This window comes from Sceloporus undulatus, chromosome 6 (genome assembly GCF_019175285.1).
Source record: "Sceloporus undulatus isolate JIND9_A2432 ecotype Alabama chromosome 6, SceUnd_v1.1, whole genome shotgun sequence".
NCBI lineage: Eukaryota > Metazoa > Chordata > Lepidosauria > Squamata > Phrynosomatidae > Sceloporus > Sceloporus undulatus.
In genome coordinates this window covers 73,361,770-73,380,291 of record NC_056527.1, presented here as the reverse complement: position 1 = coordinate 73,380,291, position 18,522 = coordinate 73,361,770, and the positions used below count along the sequence as shown (strand labels likewise).

General features: G+C 40.2%; 1 protein-coding gene across 1 annotated transcript in view; it reads left to right on the top strand.

Annotated features, from left to right (window-relative positions):
• Nucleotides 1-4,799: 4,799 nt before the first annotated feature.
• COL15A1 (collagen type XV alpha 1 chain) overlaps nucleotides 4,800-18,522 on the top strand; it is a 194,828-nt gene continuing 181,105 nt past the window's right edge. Inside the window, 2 exon segments of the mRNA XM_042475322.1 lie at nucleotides 4,800-5,074; nucleotides 5,173-5,255. Coding sequence (XP_042331256.1) covers nucleotides 5,064-5,074; nucleotides 5,173-5,255 — 94 coding nt within the window. The 5' untranslated portion in view covers nucleotides 4,800-5,063.

The window sequence follows — 18,522 nt, the reverse complement described above, 5'->3', positions numbered from 1 at the left end:
ATGATTAAAAAGATGAAAAATGGAAAAGAGGACTAGCGTCTTTATTTAATGTATAATATTCCATGAGAAGTGCTACTCATATACTTTGCAATTAGTTATATATACTTGTATATGAGAAATATAACAAAGAAGTTTATGTAACTTTTTAAATAAAAATAACGATAGATAGAAGACAGACAGATAGATAGATAACTACAATGGTATAAAATAGCAAATCATAGTTTGCTTTTTGGAATTTATATATTTTTAAAGTATTGTGAAGCCATGGATGGTTGACGTACTGTTAATCCTCTCGGTTAGCATCCTTCTTTACTCCTTTTTCTTTTATTCGCTCTGCATCATGTTCAGTTTTTGTTTATGTATTTTTGTTACCTTAATTTACAAGATAAATTTGTAATATTTAGGTGAACTAATAATATATTTTTAAAATATTTACCTGATGTAATAAACATTTCCTTTTATATAAACAAATTGTTCTAATAAAAAATAGAGCCTTGGTTGTTGACTTCAAGTTGATTTTCGGAGTTATGATGAGAGAAAGGCATAAAGACCACACGAAAGCATACGGTAGCTAGTGGAGCGCAATCAAGGATTTCAAAAGAAAATCAGCATCGTGCTTTATAGACTATAGCAAAGCCTTGACTCCATAGATCACGAAAGGCTATGGAATCCCTGAAAGACGGATGTGCAGCACATCATAGACCTAATGAGGATCTTTACTCAAGAAAAGGCTACTGTCAGGACAGAACAGCAGAGAACAGAAGTTCCCAATGGGCAAGGGTCAACAAGGCTGCATTCTCTCCCCTATCTGTTCAACTTTTATGCAAAACATATTACAATGAAAACAGGATGGAACAGAAGAAAGAGGAATAAAACTAGAGGAAGGAATACCAACAATCTAAGATATGCAGATGACACTATGACAGTGGGCCCTCGGCCTATTACGAGGATCCGTTTCGTTGGATCCCTCTGAGTAAGGGTGAAATTCGCAACTGATGGCTCAAGCCCATTGGTAAAACAATGGGGCTTGGGTGCACGGTGGCGCAAGGGCTGCAACAGGCGCCCGCGCCATGGGGGAGCAATTGAATGGGTAAGTGTGCAGCCACCTTCGGCCCCGCGGCTGCACCCGTGGCTTGAGCGCAGTATGCTCAAGACAGTGTATAAAGCGCGAACCTACGGGTATGGGTGCGGGCGTGATAGTATTAACTGATGTTGAAAACGTTCACAGACGTTGGAACAGAACTACTAAGGAATGACCAAGGAGGAAAAGTGCAAAGGTAGACTTAAACTGTTTTGAACAGAGTAAAAGATAAAAAATAATGAATACAAAAATTATACACAGATTCAACCTAAGACAAGTGAAGAAATAAGAAATAGTAAAAATAATTTTCATGATGCGATAGGATCAAATAGTTTGATCAGAATGGGAACTGAGTGCAAGAAAGTATGAATAATAAATTAAAATGGGGAGGGCAGCTATGAGAGAACTAGAATAATATCGTAAAAAAAAAGAATAAAAAAAAAAAAAAAAAAAGAAAAAAAAGAAAAAAAAAAAAAAAAAAAAAAAAAAAAAAAAAAAAAAAAAAAAAAAAAAAAAAAAAAAAAAAAAAAAAAGAAAAAAAAAGAAAAAAAAAAAAAAAAAAAAAAAAAAAAAAAAAAAATAAAAAAAAAAGAAATAAAAAAAAAAAAAAAAAAAAAAAAAAAAAAAAAAAAAAAAAAAAAAAAAAAAAAAAAAAAAAAAAAAGAAAAAAAAAAATAAATTGTAAAAAAAAAAAAAAAAAAAAAAGACAATACAACTGAGGCACAAAGTTGAGAATCATGCAAACCATTGTTATTCCCTGGATTACCTATGTATGGATGTGAGAGCTGAACAGGTATAGAAGCAGATAAGGAAAGAATGAATTAGTGCATTTGAAGGATGTGGTGCTGGAGAAGAGTGTTCCAATGTAAGAAGAAAACAGTTTCCAATGAGGAAGAAAAATGGTGAGATGTCTCAAGAAAACAATGAGATGTATTTTTCAACTGGAGCTAAGTTTTAATAAACATGGAACATGTATGAAGAAATGAAAACCAGGAGAATCACCAAAGAGGAAAATTCAAAGGATAATGCAAGCACATGTAGGGGTAAAGTCAGAAAATGCTGAAGAGCAACAGAATGAACTCAGGGATTGCTAAACAGTAGGTGTAAGGAACAACAAAAAGGGCTTTTTTGGATATGTACGCAGCAAAAGGAAGAAGAAGAAAACGGTAAGGGGGCAACTTGCTGGTGGAGAAGATGGCAAAAATGGCTAACAGGGGACAGAGAAAAGAACAGATGATGACTGCAAATACGTTCTTTGCGTTCAGTCTGTCTCAGAAAAGGAAAAGAGGTGCGTCCAACCTGAGGATAATGGAGCAGAGGACAGGAATAGGGAATTTCAGCACAGACTGAAGTAAATGAGATATGTATGAGAATAGCGCTTGTTAAGTCTAAATGAATATAAAATGTCCAGTAACTAGATGAACTACAGTGGACCAAGGGTATAAAAGAAACTGGAATGTAATGAATCGTAGTCCAGGTTGGAATTATCGTTTGAAACGTCTGGGAATAAACTTGTAAGAGAAGTCCCATAGGCGCGAATGGAAAATAGCTCTCTGCTGCCCTCCGGTGGCGGAAGATAGCGCCGCGGGTTTTTTCGTAACCCAAGAAACCGTCGTAACCGAACATAAAATCCTATGGAATTTTTTTTCGTACCCAAAAATTCGTAAACAGGCGCATTCGTATCCCGGGGTAACCACTGTACAACATCCAAGGGTTGAAAAGAACGAGCAAAGGTAATAGCTGGCCATTGGCAATCAATCTTTGAGAACTTCCTGGAAAACGGAGAAGTCCCAGAAGACGGGAGGAGGGCAAAGTATTCCCCAGCTTCAAAAATGTAAAAAAAGGAAGGATCCTCATATCTCCATCAGTCTGACATCAGACCAGAAGATTCTTAGAGCAGATCAGAAACAGAGAGTCTGTACATCTAGAAGGCAAATGCCATAATCACAAAATTCACATGGGTTTCCGAGACACAAGTCATGCCAGACAAAGCTTGATCTCGTTCTTGATAAAATGACCAGCTGGGTAGATGAAGGAAGGCTGTGTGATATAGTTATCTTGATTTCAGTAAGCCTTTGGACAAGGGTTCCCATTATAGTGCTTGCAAACAAGCTTCTACCTTGGCTAGACAAAGTACTGTGTAAATGGATCTGTAACGGGTTTGACTGGTCGAACCAAAGTTGCTCAACAATGGCTCTTTTCCTCCTGGAGGGGAATACCAAGGGGCGCCCACATGCTCGGTGTCCGTGGCCCAGTGCTATTCAACATCTTGATCAATGACTTTGGATGACGAAATTGGGGTAGACTTATCAAATTGCAGATAACACCAAATTAGGAGGAGTAGCTAATACCCAGAGGAAAAGGATCAAAAAATTCAGAAATGACATTAAGAGATTAAAATCTGGGTCAAAGCTAACAAAAATGAAATTCACACAGGAAATGTAGGTAATGCCTTAGCCGGTTACAGACAGCCAAAAAAAGCTGCCTTCGAGTCCAGTGGAGTCTGGTGGTTTCAATGATGACATGCATCCAAGATCCAAGCGGCAAACCAAAGCCCACCGTTCCAGTCCCTTGTTAAGGCTGGAGCGTGGCTTTGGTGTGACTTCTGAACTCTTAGGATGCATGTATCATTGAAACACCATACCTCCACTGTGACTCGAAGCAGCTTTATTTTGGCTGTCTGTAACAGGCCTTAGGGTGGAAAAATGAAATGAACAGATATAGGATGGGTGACACCTGGCTGAACGAGACTACGTGCGAAAGGGATCTGGGAGTCCAAGTACACCACAAATTGAACATGAGTCAACAGTGCAATGCGGCAGCTAACAAGGCCAATGTGATTTTAGGCTGCATCAATAGAAGTATAATGTCTAGATCAAGGGAAGTAATAGTGCCACTGTATTCTGCTTTGGTCAGGCCCCACCTGGAATATTGTGTCCAGTTCTGGAGTCTATTATGGAGGTCACTGGTATGAATTGCAGGACCTGAGTAGAGCAGTGGAGCATAGGGAGTCCTGGAGATTTTTCATTTACAGGGTCGCCATGGGTTGAGATCAACTCAAGGGTGGATAACAACAACAACGAAAGGCAACCCTGTAACAGGATCTTCTTGGCAACATTTGTTCAGAGGGTTGCCTTTGCCTTCTTCTGAATCTGGGCATGTATGACTTGCCCAGCATCACCCAGTGCATTTCCATGGCTGAGCAGGAATTTGAACTCTGGTTTCCCAGACTCCTAGTCCAGCATTCGAACCATTATACTATGCTGGCTCAAATGTAATTAACATACTTTTTTAACAAAACTTTTTAGTGTAAACATCGACAAGTGGATTGCTCCCCACTAACTTTCCTCTCTCTCTTTAGATAATGTACAATAAACCCTTAAAAACAGCACATTAAAATATCACACCAATGAAGGGAACCATCCTTTGGAAAAGTTCTCTCTTTCAAAGAATGACTTGTTGTTCTTTTCCATCATCCCCATGGGGACAAGAGCTTCCACAGTTTCCCAAACAACAGAAGCACCACTGGGACATATCAAATGTAAAAAAGGAAACATGTATGTTTCTATAGAAGGATAATAGCCATAAGGGCAGTGTTGCCTTCAGTGGCAGAATGAGGTGTGGAGGACATCTCCCAGTGTGTGGTGGTGTATAACTGTCATTAGATGGGAAGTTTGAGGCCAGATAGCAAACAGGAGGAGCGTGAGGTCCTGGCCTTAGCTCTGAGGTGCAGGATGAGAAACCAGAAGATGGGAGTTCTGTGAGGAAAACTTAGAAGGAGTCGGATTTCAGTGCTGGAGCCTGACTTGTAGGATTGCAGTGACTCACAGAGAGCCAGCCTGAGAGAGAGCTGCCTTTGTTCCACTGCGCTGAAGGCGGGTGGGGGAGAACCCAAAAGCAGCAGCACCAGCAGCCTCTGCCTTTCCTTACTATATGCAGGCAGCTGGAGCAGATTCTCCTCCTGAAAACCTGATTTTCCAAAATGCCCCCTAGGTAAGAATCCTGCCCCTCTTGTCTCCTGGTGCATCTGATCTGAACTTTTGATTTCTCCTCTCTTGCACTTCCATTCACTCTTTCACTTTTTTCTCCAGCCATTCTCAGCAGCCCTGGACTTTGCTCCTGCTACTTTTGGGTTCATTGCTCCCTACTGTACTACCAGCTCAGGTAATAGAAGGTAAGAACCTCCTCTTTCCCCCCACCTTTCTTGTTTTGTGGAGAGTGGGCAATGGAAGCAATGTTTGCTCTGAAACTGTGCGCAAGCATGAATTGTGTATTGGTTTGAGAATAAGAGGCGCTGGACACTTGGCAAGAGTTACAGAAATTTCAGAAAGGTTAAAGCTTGTCATTCATTCTGGCATTTGAAGGAGTCCAGCTCAACTGCAAGCTGGCTTGGAAGGACTAGTAATGCTCTTTCTCTGGTGAGATGTCATAAAAGCAATAACACTGGTTCTGCATGGTTTGGAACATGGAGAGCATTCCAGCTATAAGTATGCAAGGGTAAGCCTTTGGTGTAAGCCTTTTCAAAAAATACTGGTGGCAGAGTTTTCAATACCTGTCAGGTTTTATTTGAGTTGATGTGGGTGGGTGTGCTTGCCTTGACACTTCAGAATGGGGCAAACTGTCATTGTTGGAGAGCAAGCACAATATAGTGGTTTGAGAGTTGAATTACAACTCTGGAGCTCAGAGTTCAGATCTCTAGCTCAGCCATGGAAACCCACTGGGTGACCCTCAGTCTCAGAGAGGAGGGCAACGACAAATCCTCTCTGAACAAGTATTGCCAGGAAAACTCCATGGTAAGTTTGCCTTAGGGTCACCATGACTTGGAAATGACTTGAAGGCACACAACAGTGTAACCAATCACTTGTTAACAAGGATTGGTAAAGGAGAAGAATGTCTGTGTGGCGCACCATGCTAGACAGCACAGGTTCTGTCTTTAATCTTTTTAAACTGTACTTTCCTCACAGAAAGGTTTCATCTTTCTTCAGAGCACACAAGGACACATACTGGGTGGGAATGCAAGAGTTTTTTTTTAATGATTGATCTGTTAATTTGATTTGCTGTATATTCTGCCTTCCTCCAAGGGAGACATTCTGTTCTCTATTGATTTTCTTTATTCTCACAATACTATTTCATGGGAGGGTCATCAGAGAGAGTGATTGGCCCAAGCTTACCCAGTACAATTTTCATGAGTCAGAATAGATTCAAAAACTTGAGTGGTGAGGCATCAATGGATTGAAGCCCTCTTAGGGAGGAGTATGGGGACCTCTTGGTCTGTCCTGTATCTCTTTGTGGAAATGGCAGTTGTGACTCACAAGGTACAGCTGGAGAAAGAAGGCAAGACAAAATGTCTTTACCATGTCAGCCTTGTACCCTGCTGAAATGCCAGCTCAGCTAAGATCTGTATTGTCTGCCAAAGTTAGTCTGATCATTGCGTTTTGCTCACATCAGCCACCTTCTCAGGATGAAGGGCATTTGCATTTCATCCAGACTCTTCAACGTTTTCTGGAATGATGTCATCTTGGACAATGTAATTTAGGAAGTGGTTAATATGTGGTAACAAATATGTTAGTATTTAAGTACTTGTTTTCATTATTAACATACTGGTGACATTCATAAATATTTTTATCATCAATCATTTTGTTGACTATGTTGTCCAGCAAAAGCCATAAAATTACAAAGGAGATAGAATGGGCCTGTTATCTAAGGCCTAACTCCCAAAGAATTAACCCCTTTCTTAATTGCAGGGTGACCTGTACTTAACTCACCACTGACAGATCTGTTAGCAAAAAGTTGACCACTTAAAGACACATCCTAGATAGCATACATAACCTTTTGATCCCTTCAGTTTATCTTTTTGCACCTTAACCCCAGGAACAATAAGTGCAGGTTTGGACCCCAAAAAATATTTTTCAGGATCCAGAAGGGGAACTTTCCTAATGGTTCCTTTAGTCTTTGTAGGGAATGGGAGACAACCAGTATCCAATGCTGGTTAGCTTCTCAATTTCACTCTTTGACCTGTTGCCAGAAGCTCTTTGCCCATTGCAATATCTTGGCATCCCGCCAGGTGGTCATTTGGACCAATCATTTGGTCTGGATTCCAAGCTTTCATATTTTAAGAAAATAAGATGTAGTTCTTGTGGAAGCTGAGTAAATCGTGAAGGCACTTTTCTGTCAAATTGTTCAACAAAAACCTGGGAATTTCAGATGTGAGGGAAATGAAAGTGAGTGGTGTGAGCAACTGAGTGCAAGAAGCAAGCAAGTGGTACACTACAAGCATGATAAGATGATATAAGACAAAGGAGTGAGTAGGAGAGTTGGGAGAGTGAGCAGTGTGAAAGGCTGTGCATAAGAAATGAGGGGTTCATTGTGACAGCATGAGGTGAGGCCAAGGAAAAATTAGGAGGGATGGGAGAACAAACAGTGTAAGCACTATTGTGCAAGAAAAAAGGGAAGGGTGCACTGCCATAGCACAAGGTGAGGCTAAGGAGGTGTCCTGTTTTGCCCTTGAAAAGCTATCCAAGCTCCCAGCTCAAAGCTTCAGCATCTTTGCACAAAGAGGGGATTGCAGAGAAAGCAGTGGTTGTTCAATCCAGTCCAGGTCCTTCATGAGTCAGCAGTCAGTCCAATACATTAATCCAAAGGGATAAGCAAAAGGAATAATCAGAATCCAGGCACAGTTCATGACAACAGGCAATCAATCCAGGAACAAAGTGACAGCGTGGCTTTTTTCCAAGAAAGCTGGAAAATTGTCAGCCATGCTGGACCAAGGGAATTGCTGTGATATTTATAGCCCATTCGCGTCTCACAGGTGCTTCCTATTAGCAGGCTGCTTCTTACCTAACTGCGGAGAACTCTGGTGTCTTTCCTTTTCTGGAATCTCTCTGCGGGGGGTAGGTACAGGTGAGCTGGCACATCTTTGGTTGGGGCAGAGGGAAGGTGTGGTGAACTTGCCTCTAGTAGCTGCTAGGGGCTAGGTCCTTGTTCTGGTGAGCTTGACTCTAGTCGCTACTGGGAGTTACTTCTCTGTGCTGGCTGCAGGTTCACCTCCTGGGGATGCTCTGGCATGTCCCCTGGACTGTCAGCCTCTTTTTTCAGTTCCTCAGATCTGACAGGGCATGACACAGGGAAGGCAGTGACCAAAAGAAGGGGCTCACCCTTTCTCCTTCGCAACTGCAGTGCCTCCTCTTGAAGAGGGATCCACTGCTGCAGAAAATCTGGGAGGGGCAAGCTAGCCCTTCTTTGCCGCAGTGGTAGCTTTTGCCATTATGAAAATGAGAAGGACACACTCACCCTTCTCATCCCGCAGCAGGAGTAGGGTCTGACCAGGTGTCACCTGGCATGGGCTACATTTTTCACACACCCTTTATGATGTGAAGGAGGACTAGAACTTGGACAAGTAAGATAACAGCAAACAGCTAAGGCCTTCCAGGAGGACAGGGACAGGGAAAATTATTGCTCCTGTGCTGAGGCCACCACCTCACAGTGCTACTCCAAAGGAAAGAAGGAGCTGGAAAAAGGCAAGAGGAGAGGTAGACAGAAGTTCATTGAAGTAGATGCTTGATGTGATTTTCAGATTTTGGTGAAATGACAGAATAATTGAACAATACAATGTTATATTTGTAAGAGAGCATACAACCTCTGTTTAAAACCTCTAAAGAAGGAGAGTTCATCAACCTCTGAGGCAGTGCATTACACTGTCAAACGACTCTTACAGTAAATAAGTTCTTCCTAATGATTAGGTGGAATTACATTTCTTGTAACCTGAATCTATTGGTTCATGTTCTAGTTTCTGGAGCAGCAGAAAACAAGTTTGGTCCTTCTATATGACATCCCTTCAGACATTTAGAGAGCTTTCTCCAAGTTAAACATATCCTGCTCCCTCAGTTGTTCCTTATAAGGCTTAGTTTCCAGACCTTTGATCATTTTTGTTGTTCGTCTCTGAACATGTTCCACCTTGTCAATATTTTTCAGGAATTGTGATGCACAGATCTGGATACAGTATTCTAGGTGAAGTCTGACCAAAGCAGAACATAGTGGACTACTACTTCTCACGATCTGGAGACTATACTCCTGCTGATGCATCCCAGAGTTGCATAGCTTTTTCAGCTGCTGCATCTCATGTTTAGCATGTGATGTACTAAGACTCCTAGATTCTTTTCACATGTACTGCTTTCAAGCCATATGTCATACATCCTATATTTGTGTGTTTCATTTGTTCTGCCTAGATATATTTCCCTATGCTTCTCCCTGTTGAGATTCATTTTGTTAGTTTTGGCCCAGTTCTCCAATCATTTTGAATTGTGTCCCTGTTTATCTGAGGTATTCATTAGCCTTCCTAATTTGGTGTCATTTGCAAATTTAATAAGCTGGCTGTCTTTGCCAGCTTCTAAGTCATGGATCCAAACAATTATGAAGAAAATATGAATTCCTTTTTTATTTGAGCCAATGTGTTGTATTGCTTTGAACATTGGATTATGACTCTAGGAACCAGGTTTCAAATCCAAGCTCAGCCATTGAAAACTCACTGGGTGAACTTGGGCAAGTCACACTCTCTCAGCCGCAGAGTATGGCAATGGCAAACCCCCTCTGAAGAAACCTGCCAAGAAAACCCTGTAATACATTCACCTTAGGGTCGTTGCCGTAAATCAAAAACAACTTGAAATGCACAACAACAATTTCCACACACTAATTGTATTGGCAGTGTGTTATGGGCATTTGAAATGTTTACCCACACATATGCTCTAAGTTAAATGCGCAAATGTGCACAAAAGAGGAATAACTTTTTTCTCTACAGCTGGCCCTCCATATCCATGGATTCTTTAACCACAGTTTCAACCATCCACGGTTTAGAAAGATTCAAAGAAATATACAGTCAGCCCTCCATAACCACAGATTCTTCATCCACACATTCAACCATCCACTGCTGCAAAATATCTCCAAAAGACCTAAATTCTAAAAAGCAAGGCTTGATTTTGCTATTTTATGTAAGGGATGCCATTTTACTACACCATTCTATTTAATGGGATTTGAGCATTCACGGATTTCGTTATCCACAGGGGGTCCTGGAACCAACCCCAGCAGATACCAAGGGCCCACTGTAAATTCCAAAAAGCAGACCTTGATTATGCCATTTTGTATAAGGGACTCCATTTTGCTATGCCATTGTATTTAATGGGACTTGAGCATCCATGGATTTTGTTATCCCCCAGCGGTCCTGAAACCAAACCCCAGTAGATAACAAGAGTCCATTGTACAATATAAACTCTATCAGGGAAACAAAACAGAAACTACAAAGGTGAAAGTTTAGAAAGGGCTTCCTATGATATTTTTATGCATTAATAGTTTTTTTTGTCATCAGTGATGGCAAAAAATAAAACCTGATGAGAATACCATTAGAAGTGTCTCTGCATGGCAAAAACATTGTTGCTGTTGTTCTTTTATTTGCACTGTACTACAAAAGCACATGTTCACTTTAAATGGTTTCTCTCTCCCTTTTAATACCCACAGCAATTCTTTTTTTCTTATTTATGTTTTAATAAATTTAAAATCCATTCAAGGTAACATTACATAACATTGGCGTAGTACAATAAAAGAACCAGAACAAAACAAAACAAAGCTAAAGGATGTGGAATTAGTTAACAATTATTGTGCAGTAGGATCCATTAATTAAGTCCTTTTGGGAGTTAGCGATGATGCTGTGTCCATTTGTAAGGTGTCTTTCCAAAAGATGTTGTTTGAGACCATGTGGATGGTCCTTTACATAGTTAATAAAAAGTATCAAGTCCTCTTGAAATGTGTCCATTACAAAACTTCATTGTGCTAATAAGTTTTCCCATCAGCCACATATTCCATATTTTTTCCAGCCAATCATCCATAGTCAAGTCTCCCATTTGTTCCAAATTGTCAGGGAGCTGAGTAGAAAAGGATTGGCGATTACCTTAAGTTTATGTTTTGTAGTTTGGTTGTGAAGATAAATAGCTTCCATTGAGTATATTTTGCCAATTTCCATATTAGCCCATTTTGTGGGCTCATCATCTTTAATCTGTAGCACAACAGGGACGTAGCCAAGGAGGGGGGGGTTCTTGGGGTCCAGACCCCCCCTTCCATTAGAAAAATGAATGGTGTGTGCTGTTGTGCCGCCGCACCCAAGCCCCATTATAATGGTGGCATTTAGTCTGGACCCCCCCCCCCACTTCCTAAAATCCTAGCTACGTCCCTGAGCACAACTTGGGTTCATTGAAAGGCTTGGAAATAAAGCTCAGTGCCCAGGACAGATAGTCCTCTGGCCATTTAGTGAATTTAGAAGAAGGAGTTGGTGGGATATTCTGAAATAATAATAAAAAAAGGTGAGGGATCAAAAACATCTTAACTAGGGTGATTTGGCCAAAAATGGAAAGCTTTAAAGTTTGGCATGTTTTTAGTCTTTGTGACATCCATATGGTTAGTGGGTTATAGTTTCTGGGGATGAGTTGTTGGAGATATCATGTGATAGTTATCCCCAAGTCCAAGAATCCAGATGGGAGGATTTGCAGGTTCATAGGATTTTGCTAGCATTGTTGCTGTTGATATGATGTATTCAGAGTCACCATTATGGATTTGTCAAAATTAATTTGGAATCCTGAAAATTTTCCAAACAATTCAAGTATCTCCTTCAATGGTGGAAAAGATGTTTCTGGACTCCACATTGTCTGCATAAAGAGTGGCCTTATGTTGATGACCATTAATGTACAGACAGGTTATATTGGTGTTGGACCTGATTAAGTTTGCTAAGGGGTCTGTCATGAGAGCAAACCGAAAGGGTGACAATGGGTATCCCTGTCTGGTTCTTCTGTAGAGGGGAAAAGGTGGCGATTCCATTCTGTTGACTGGAATCGTTGCCTCTGACTGATCATTGATGTGATACAATGCATTAACAAATCTATGACCAAAGTCCATTTCTTGTAGGATACCAAAAAGATATGGCCATTCCATTCTATCAAAGGCCTTCAAGGCATCAAGCAAGTGGAAGGCCAGGGGGCAATTTTGATTGTTTGGAATGATACATAACATTAAGTGCTCTTTGGGTAGGATCTGCCAGGTGTCTGCCTGACACAAAACCTACTTGGTCAGGATTAATGCAGTCCAGAACAAATTTGTTTATTCTGGAGGCCATTATACAAGCAAACAATTTGGCATCTTGGTTAAGGATTGCTGTGAGATGAAAAGATTTGCTTTCCGGATTATCCTCTGTTGTTATTGGAATTGGGATTATCCGGGTTTTGTGCAAAGTTGAGGGTATGGAGTCCTCATCAAGGGCAGAATTAAATAGGTTCAGGAGGTGGGGCACTAGTTGATCAGAGAGTAATTTGTAAAATTTGCCTGAAAATCTGGACCAGGCGGACCAGGCATTTTGGCAGGTTTCAGTTTACCTATTGCTCTTTTTATTTCCTCTAATCAGATGGGTTTGTTTAGTGCTTCTCGATGTGATTTCTTAATTTTTGTTAAATTAAAAGATTTTACAAAACTATCCATTATAATGTTTTGAGGTAATTCAGAGATATATAATGTAGAGGGGAAAAATCTCTGAATTCCTCTAGGATTTTATTTAAGGCTGTCACTATGATATTTTTTTAAGAGCTGAGGGTGGGTATGACAGTTTTCCTTACCTTACTTTTAACTGCTCTGGCAAGAAATTGGGAGTTTTTATTATTAAACTCACAATAGTATGCTTTGGTATAGTATGGGGCAGTTTTTGTCTTTCGATTATCGAGTGCCGTCCGTTCTGCTTTTTTTAATTTGGAGTTGGTGAAGTGTTTTTGAATCAAGTGATGCTTTGTGAGTAAGGGACAGCTGGGCTATTTCCTGAAGGTGTTTGTGTTTATGTGCATCCTTGATCCTTTTCTGTGTAGCTCCTTCCTTAATCAACAGGCCTGTAAGAACTGGCTTTAGGGTGCCCCATAGTAGAGCTTCAGATGTTTCTGAAATTCTATTTGTTAAGTAAAATTGCTTAATTTCATTACAGATTTGGTTTTTATATTGTTCATTCAATAAGAGAGAAGGGTTACACCTCCAGATTCTTGGTTTCTGTGGACCAGGCTTTAATTGACATGTCAATTAATTGTTATTGTAGATTACATGGTTTTATTGTTTTAATTTTATACCTGAGGTAGGGAGGGTTGGAGAGACTGAAGGAATGTTTTTGTTATAGTTTATGTAATCTGTATTTGGTTCGCTGTTACCCACCTTGATCCTCCAAAAGGGAAAGGTGGGTTACAAATAAATATTTTATTATTTATTAATTAAATATTATTATTATTATTATTATTATTATTAACACAGTGGAAGCAGTGGCAAAATCCTAAACTGATCCAAGATTGTAGTTATTAAGCCATGAGTAAATTACACTTTGAAGAGGGCACTTCGAAGGTTATTCTGTGTGTGAACATTTCCTGTTGCCAAGAATTTCCCCAAATTTGCACATTTACATATTGAGAGGTGGGCAAAAAAGACTTTATAATTACCATGTTGGAAAAATGGTAACCACAATCGGCCCTTCTTATACACGGATTCAAACATCCACGGTTTGAAAATGTTCAAAAAAAGTATAAATTTAAAATATCAAACCTTGATTTTCCATTTTTTATAAGGGACACCATTTTGCTATGTCACTATATTTAATGGGCCTTGAGTATCCATGGATTTTGTTATTGACGGGGGATCTTGGAACCAAACCCCAGTGTATAACAAGGGTCCACTGTAATACCATAAACAAACATTTTTAAAAGAAGAATAAGAACAAGACACAAGAACAAACCAAGGAGAGGAATGTGTGAGATTTGTCTCATACTCTGATCAAGCTTTATAATGGCGATCTCCCCAGGCGGGCGGGCAGCGTTCATTACTGTGTACAGTAGGGGCACAGATCTCAAGAAAAGGTATTAGTGTGAAACAAGAAGCAGAATGAATTGGATGATGTTAGAAAAGTAATCTAAAGGGTAAGTAGGCAAAGAAGCATAGAAGAAGGCAGCGGGGTGGTGGTGGAAAGATGGTAGAGAGCAAATAACAGTTGACAATGGATACATTACAGACTCCAGAAGGGAAAAATTGGTGGCAAGTTGCTGCCAGAGGAAGGGATGTCACTAGCGGTAAAGAATCAGGGAGAGGATAAGAAAAATCCCTTTCTCTTCTCCCCTCCCCTCCATACCTTCTTTTTGTTTCCTGGTTATTTTGCCTGAATGTCCAATGCCATGTAAAGAAATTAGGCAGACGCATCAGATTTTGGTGCCATGGGTCTTCCATTCTGTTTATCTTGCTTGTGGTGGGTTGTCATCCATTTTGAAGTATTTGGGTTAGATTTGTTCAGCCTTGGTGGTCTAGTGTCTTCCATTATTTCCCGCTCAAGGTTTCAAGGTATGTTAAGACTGAGCGTTTCACAGAGGTTAAGCTTACTTGCTAATTAGCTTACTTGCTGTTCACTGCTATGATCTTTGGAATAGCGGTATATAAATAAAATAAATTATTATTATTATTATTATTATTATTATTATTATTATTATTAAGCATTTGAATTTGAGATGTCAAGGCAGTTTCACCTTTTTGAAGGTGAATTATTTTGAGGGTGAAACCCCACCTGTAGTTTATTCCTGCTGGTTGCAAGAGTGTTGTGAATGGCTTGAAGTTCTAAAGTTTTCATAGTGTTTCAGGAGAGATGTCTTGAAATAGCTGGAAGGTGACATTTTGGTAGGAAAGGTGTGGAATTTCAGTAAGCTTCTTCAAAACCCGCATCTTTTTTGTAATGTGTGAAGCTGATGATTATGTCTCTGGGTATAGATCATCACTTTGGATCTGGATATACTGCAGGTATTCTGTGCATTCTTTCGATATCTGCAGGTTCAGATCTGGGCAAGCACTGTTCAGCCAATTGATTAAAAAGGAGAGCATGTCACTGTGTTCTGCCCGTTCAACAACTCCTCTTACTTGAATGTTCAAACGTCTGTTATAGTTCTCTCAATCTTCTACCTTGCCTGCTAAGTAGCCATTCATTTTCTCAAGTTCACATAACTGAGATTCATGTTGGGCTGTTATGCCCAAGATTCTAAGGGCAACCTGTTTATCCTGAGAGCGTGTAATGAAAACCTCTCCCTCCATGAACCTATTCACAGCAAGGCTGAGAAAGACATTGAGACACCAAATTTGGTTTTAAACACCATGCATGTAACATTTATTGAATCACAAAGTAATACAACCATTGATTATCAAGAGCTCTTTCATTCACACATTCATACAATACTCACACACACTTTCCTTCTGCCGAACATTGATCAGTTGTTCTCGAAGGCTGGGGATGACACTGTTGCCGCGGTAGATGCCAACAAAATGGAGGTGAAAGTCCATGGTCTTTATACTTTTTCTTCTCTCTGGCTTTTGGCTGCTGAAGTCTTGCAATATTGCAGCCCATTACTCAACTTCCTCTTTTGGGAGGACAGACAGGTTGTTCAGATCAGTCCGTGTTCAAAGCAACTCGTTCTGTTCAAAGCCCTCCATTGTCCTGTCAGTTCCTCATCATGGCGACTCAGGAGATAAGGTTCTTCCCGGTCATAGTTCGTCACACCTGGACGGCACCCCGCTTCAGCTTCCAAGTTTTCAGACTTTCCTCGCCTCGGTTGCCAAATATCTTCGTCACATCAATGCTTTGCGCGGAACCATCTTGTTTGGTCCTTTAGCTATATTTAAAGAACAATTCCTTGGTTCTTCGGTTCTTCAGCTCTGGGTTTAAGTCAGAACTCACTCATTCATCTTACTGGGCTCCTTGTTCAAAGGCTGCATTTGCAGTTTCTTCTATGTTGCAGATGTGACTGGTGAGTGAGGTAAGCTTACAGTTAACAGGTTTCAGTGCTAACTTCCAGTCTTTCTGCAAATCACCCACCAAATTTTCTCTTAGTTTTTCACGTAGTTCTGAGAAGAGTAGGTCTGGAATAGGTGGGCCATTCCTTCTACCTCCTCTGCTACTTCTATTTGAGACACACATGATTTCAGTATCTATATCCACTTCTTCTAAGTGGATTTTCGAATCTTTCAGTACTAAGCATTAAGTTCAAATTGCCTGATCTGTCAACCTCTTTGTTCCTTGCATCAGGGGAATTTATTTCTTCATGGAAAAATAGTTAAAATTCACACACACACACACACACACACATATATAAATGAGATCTTGCCCTGCTCTGCTGTTACATGTCCTCCATGAATGGCAGCCGGCCGCACACCCCTACCAACAGCAATTCTGTAAGGTAGGTTTGTTGAGAGCTATTGGTGGTGAGTAGTCACATGGAAGATTATCACATGATGTATTTGTAGCACAAATGCACCAGGTTATTTCTGTCTTTGAACATTCCTTATTACGTGACGGTGTGGCTTGGTTATCATTGTACTGTACTTAGATTGCTGAGGAAACAAATCTTTTCTTTGTTTGGATAAATCTGTTCATAGCTCCCAATATTGCTACTGTCACACCTATTGCTTCTGATGCAAATTCTCTTTCAGCTGCAGTTCTGATATTAGCTCTGTCGTTCCCCCTTTCTCTCCCACCCTACTCCGGAGTCATTTCACTTCCAAAACCCAAGCAAAGAGGACATCATGGTTCACAGAAGAAGCCACTCTGGTTTTTTTACTCTGTTCTACAGTAGATAGGGGTGTGTGTGTGTAAAACTTTTAACACAATTGCACAATTGCACTACTGCAGGAATAAAAACTGTTTCAGGCAATCAAAACTGTGTAATTGTGACAGCCTAGAAGCAAAATAAAATAAAGTCAAGTGTGCATGTGTTATGTACACCAGATACTTGCAGAAAAGTGGGGCGAGGGGAGCAAAGCGGAAGGACAGTCATGGAAACACGCAGCACCAAAGCACAATTGCTGTGAGGATGTGAAAAGGATCCATTTCAAAGTGGTATGCGTTCATTTGCAGAAACAATGCAAGTGGAAGCATACTATTATGAAACTCATCCTTTGCACGCTTCACAATTCTGCTTGGGTGATACTGTCTGTAGTTCATTCCATGATGAAACAGAGATTTGAACTTAGATCACCCTGTTCCAAACAAAGCACTTTGAACATTATACTGGTTTTCTCAGATCAGTGGTAACTGTAAAAAGTTGTATCAAGTTGGAAACATAGTGGGAGAAAAAAGCAACAATTAATGCTCTTTATTTGCATCATATAATGCAAATTAAAGTCACATAATTAGACATGATATGCAAATTAGTTACTTGGATACAAGGAAATGGAATATGGCAACCTTAGCGCCCCTCCTGTGTTATGTTCTCCTCAGCAGTCAATCTGATCCAGCCAGGAGAAAAGCAGAGTTGGTGGGGAAGAATGGCAGGGACACATAAATGAGGACCACCCAGGCCATAGAGGTGGAGGTGCTGGTGGTCCTCCTTTTCTTCCAAGCAGTCGGGACCACAGTAGTCTGATGCTTCCAGGAATGTTTCCAGACACTGCCATTGTTGTCAGGGGTCTTGTGCTTGACCTGTGCCTTCTTCCAACACTGGTCACCCACTCCATTCATTCCCTTCCTCCCAATCACAGGTGCTACTGCATCTCTTTGGTCAGTCACAGCTTCCTTTCCCTCACTTCCTTTCCTTCCTTGCAGAAGACCAGCTTAAAATCATAATACATTTTTAAATATTATTTTGTATATAATTATTATTTTCTTGGAAATTCACTGATTTTAAAATGGACGTCAAAAACAATTGACAAATAATGATGCAGCCAAAAAAAGACAGGTCCTGTTTCCCATTTCAGCCACCCACTAACCCCTGTTAGCTGAGTTTAAACCATTTAACCTTGCTCTGTCCTCAGCCTTTGTCATCTGTTAAATAATAAACAATAGTTGTTTCCTTTTGTGTGTTGCTCTGCCTTTGTCACTGAGGCCTACAACACAGGATATAGTTCATACCTTTTGCTTGTAGCTGTAAATGTAAATGTATGGCTAGTCAGTCCATTTCCTAAGTAAACAGAAGAAATCTCACAAAAAGCAAAATATTTGTTAGGCAGTCCCCATTCTGTTCAGTGTTTGACCCAAGGTACGGGAACTCTGTCACTATTTCAATTTCCTCATTGTCTAAATTGAATCTGTGTTGATCTTTCATATTCCTTAGTATTTATACTGGCCCCTAACTGGTCATATTCCAATTCTCTTTCCTTCAGTCACCCTTACAACAATGCTCCAAAGTAGGTCAATATTATTATTCCCATATTACAAACATGCATATTACAAAAAAGCTCTGAGGTAAGGGATTGTCCTTCACAAAAGATGTTCTCTTGGTGTTGCAAACTCTGACTCAAGGAACCCACAGAGCAGCATCCAACCAATCATCTATCCATATATGCCAGCAAGTACAGAACTGGCAAACTTTTTGCTTGGAAAAAATGAACTATGTGAAATGTAATTTATAGAAGAG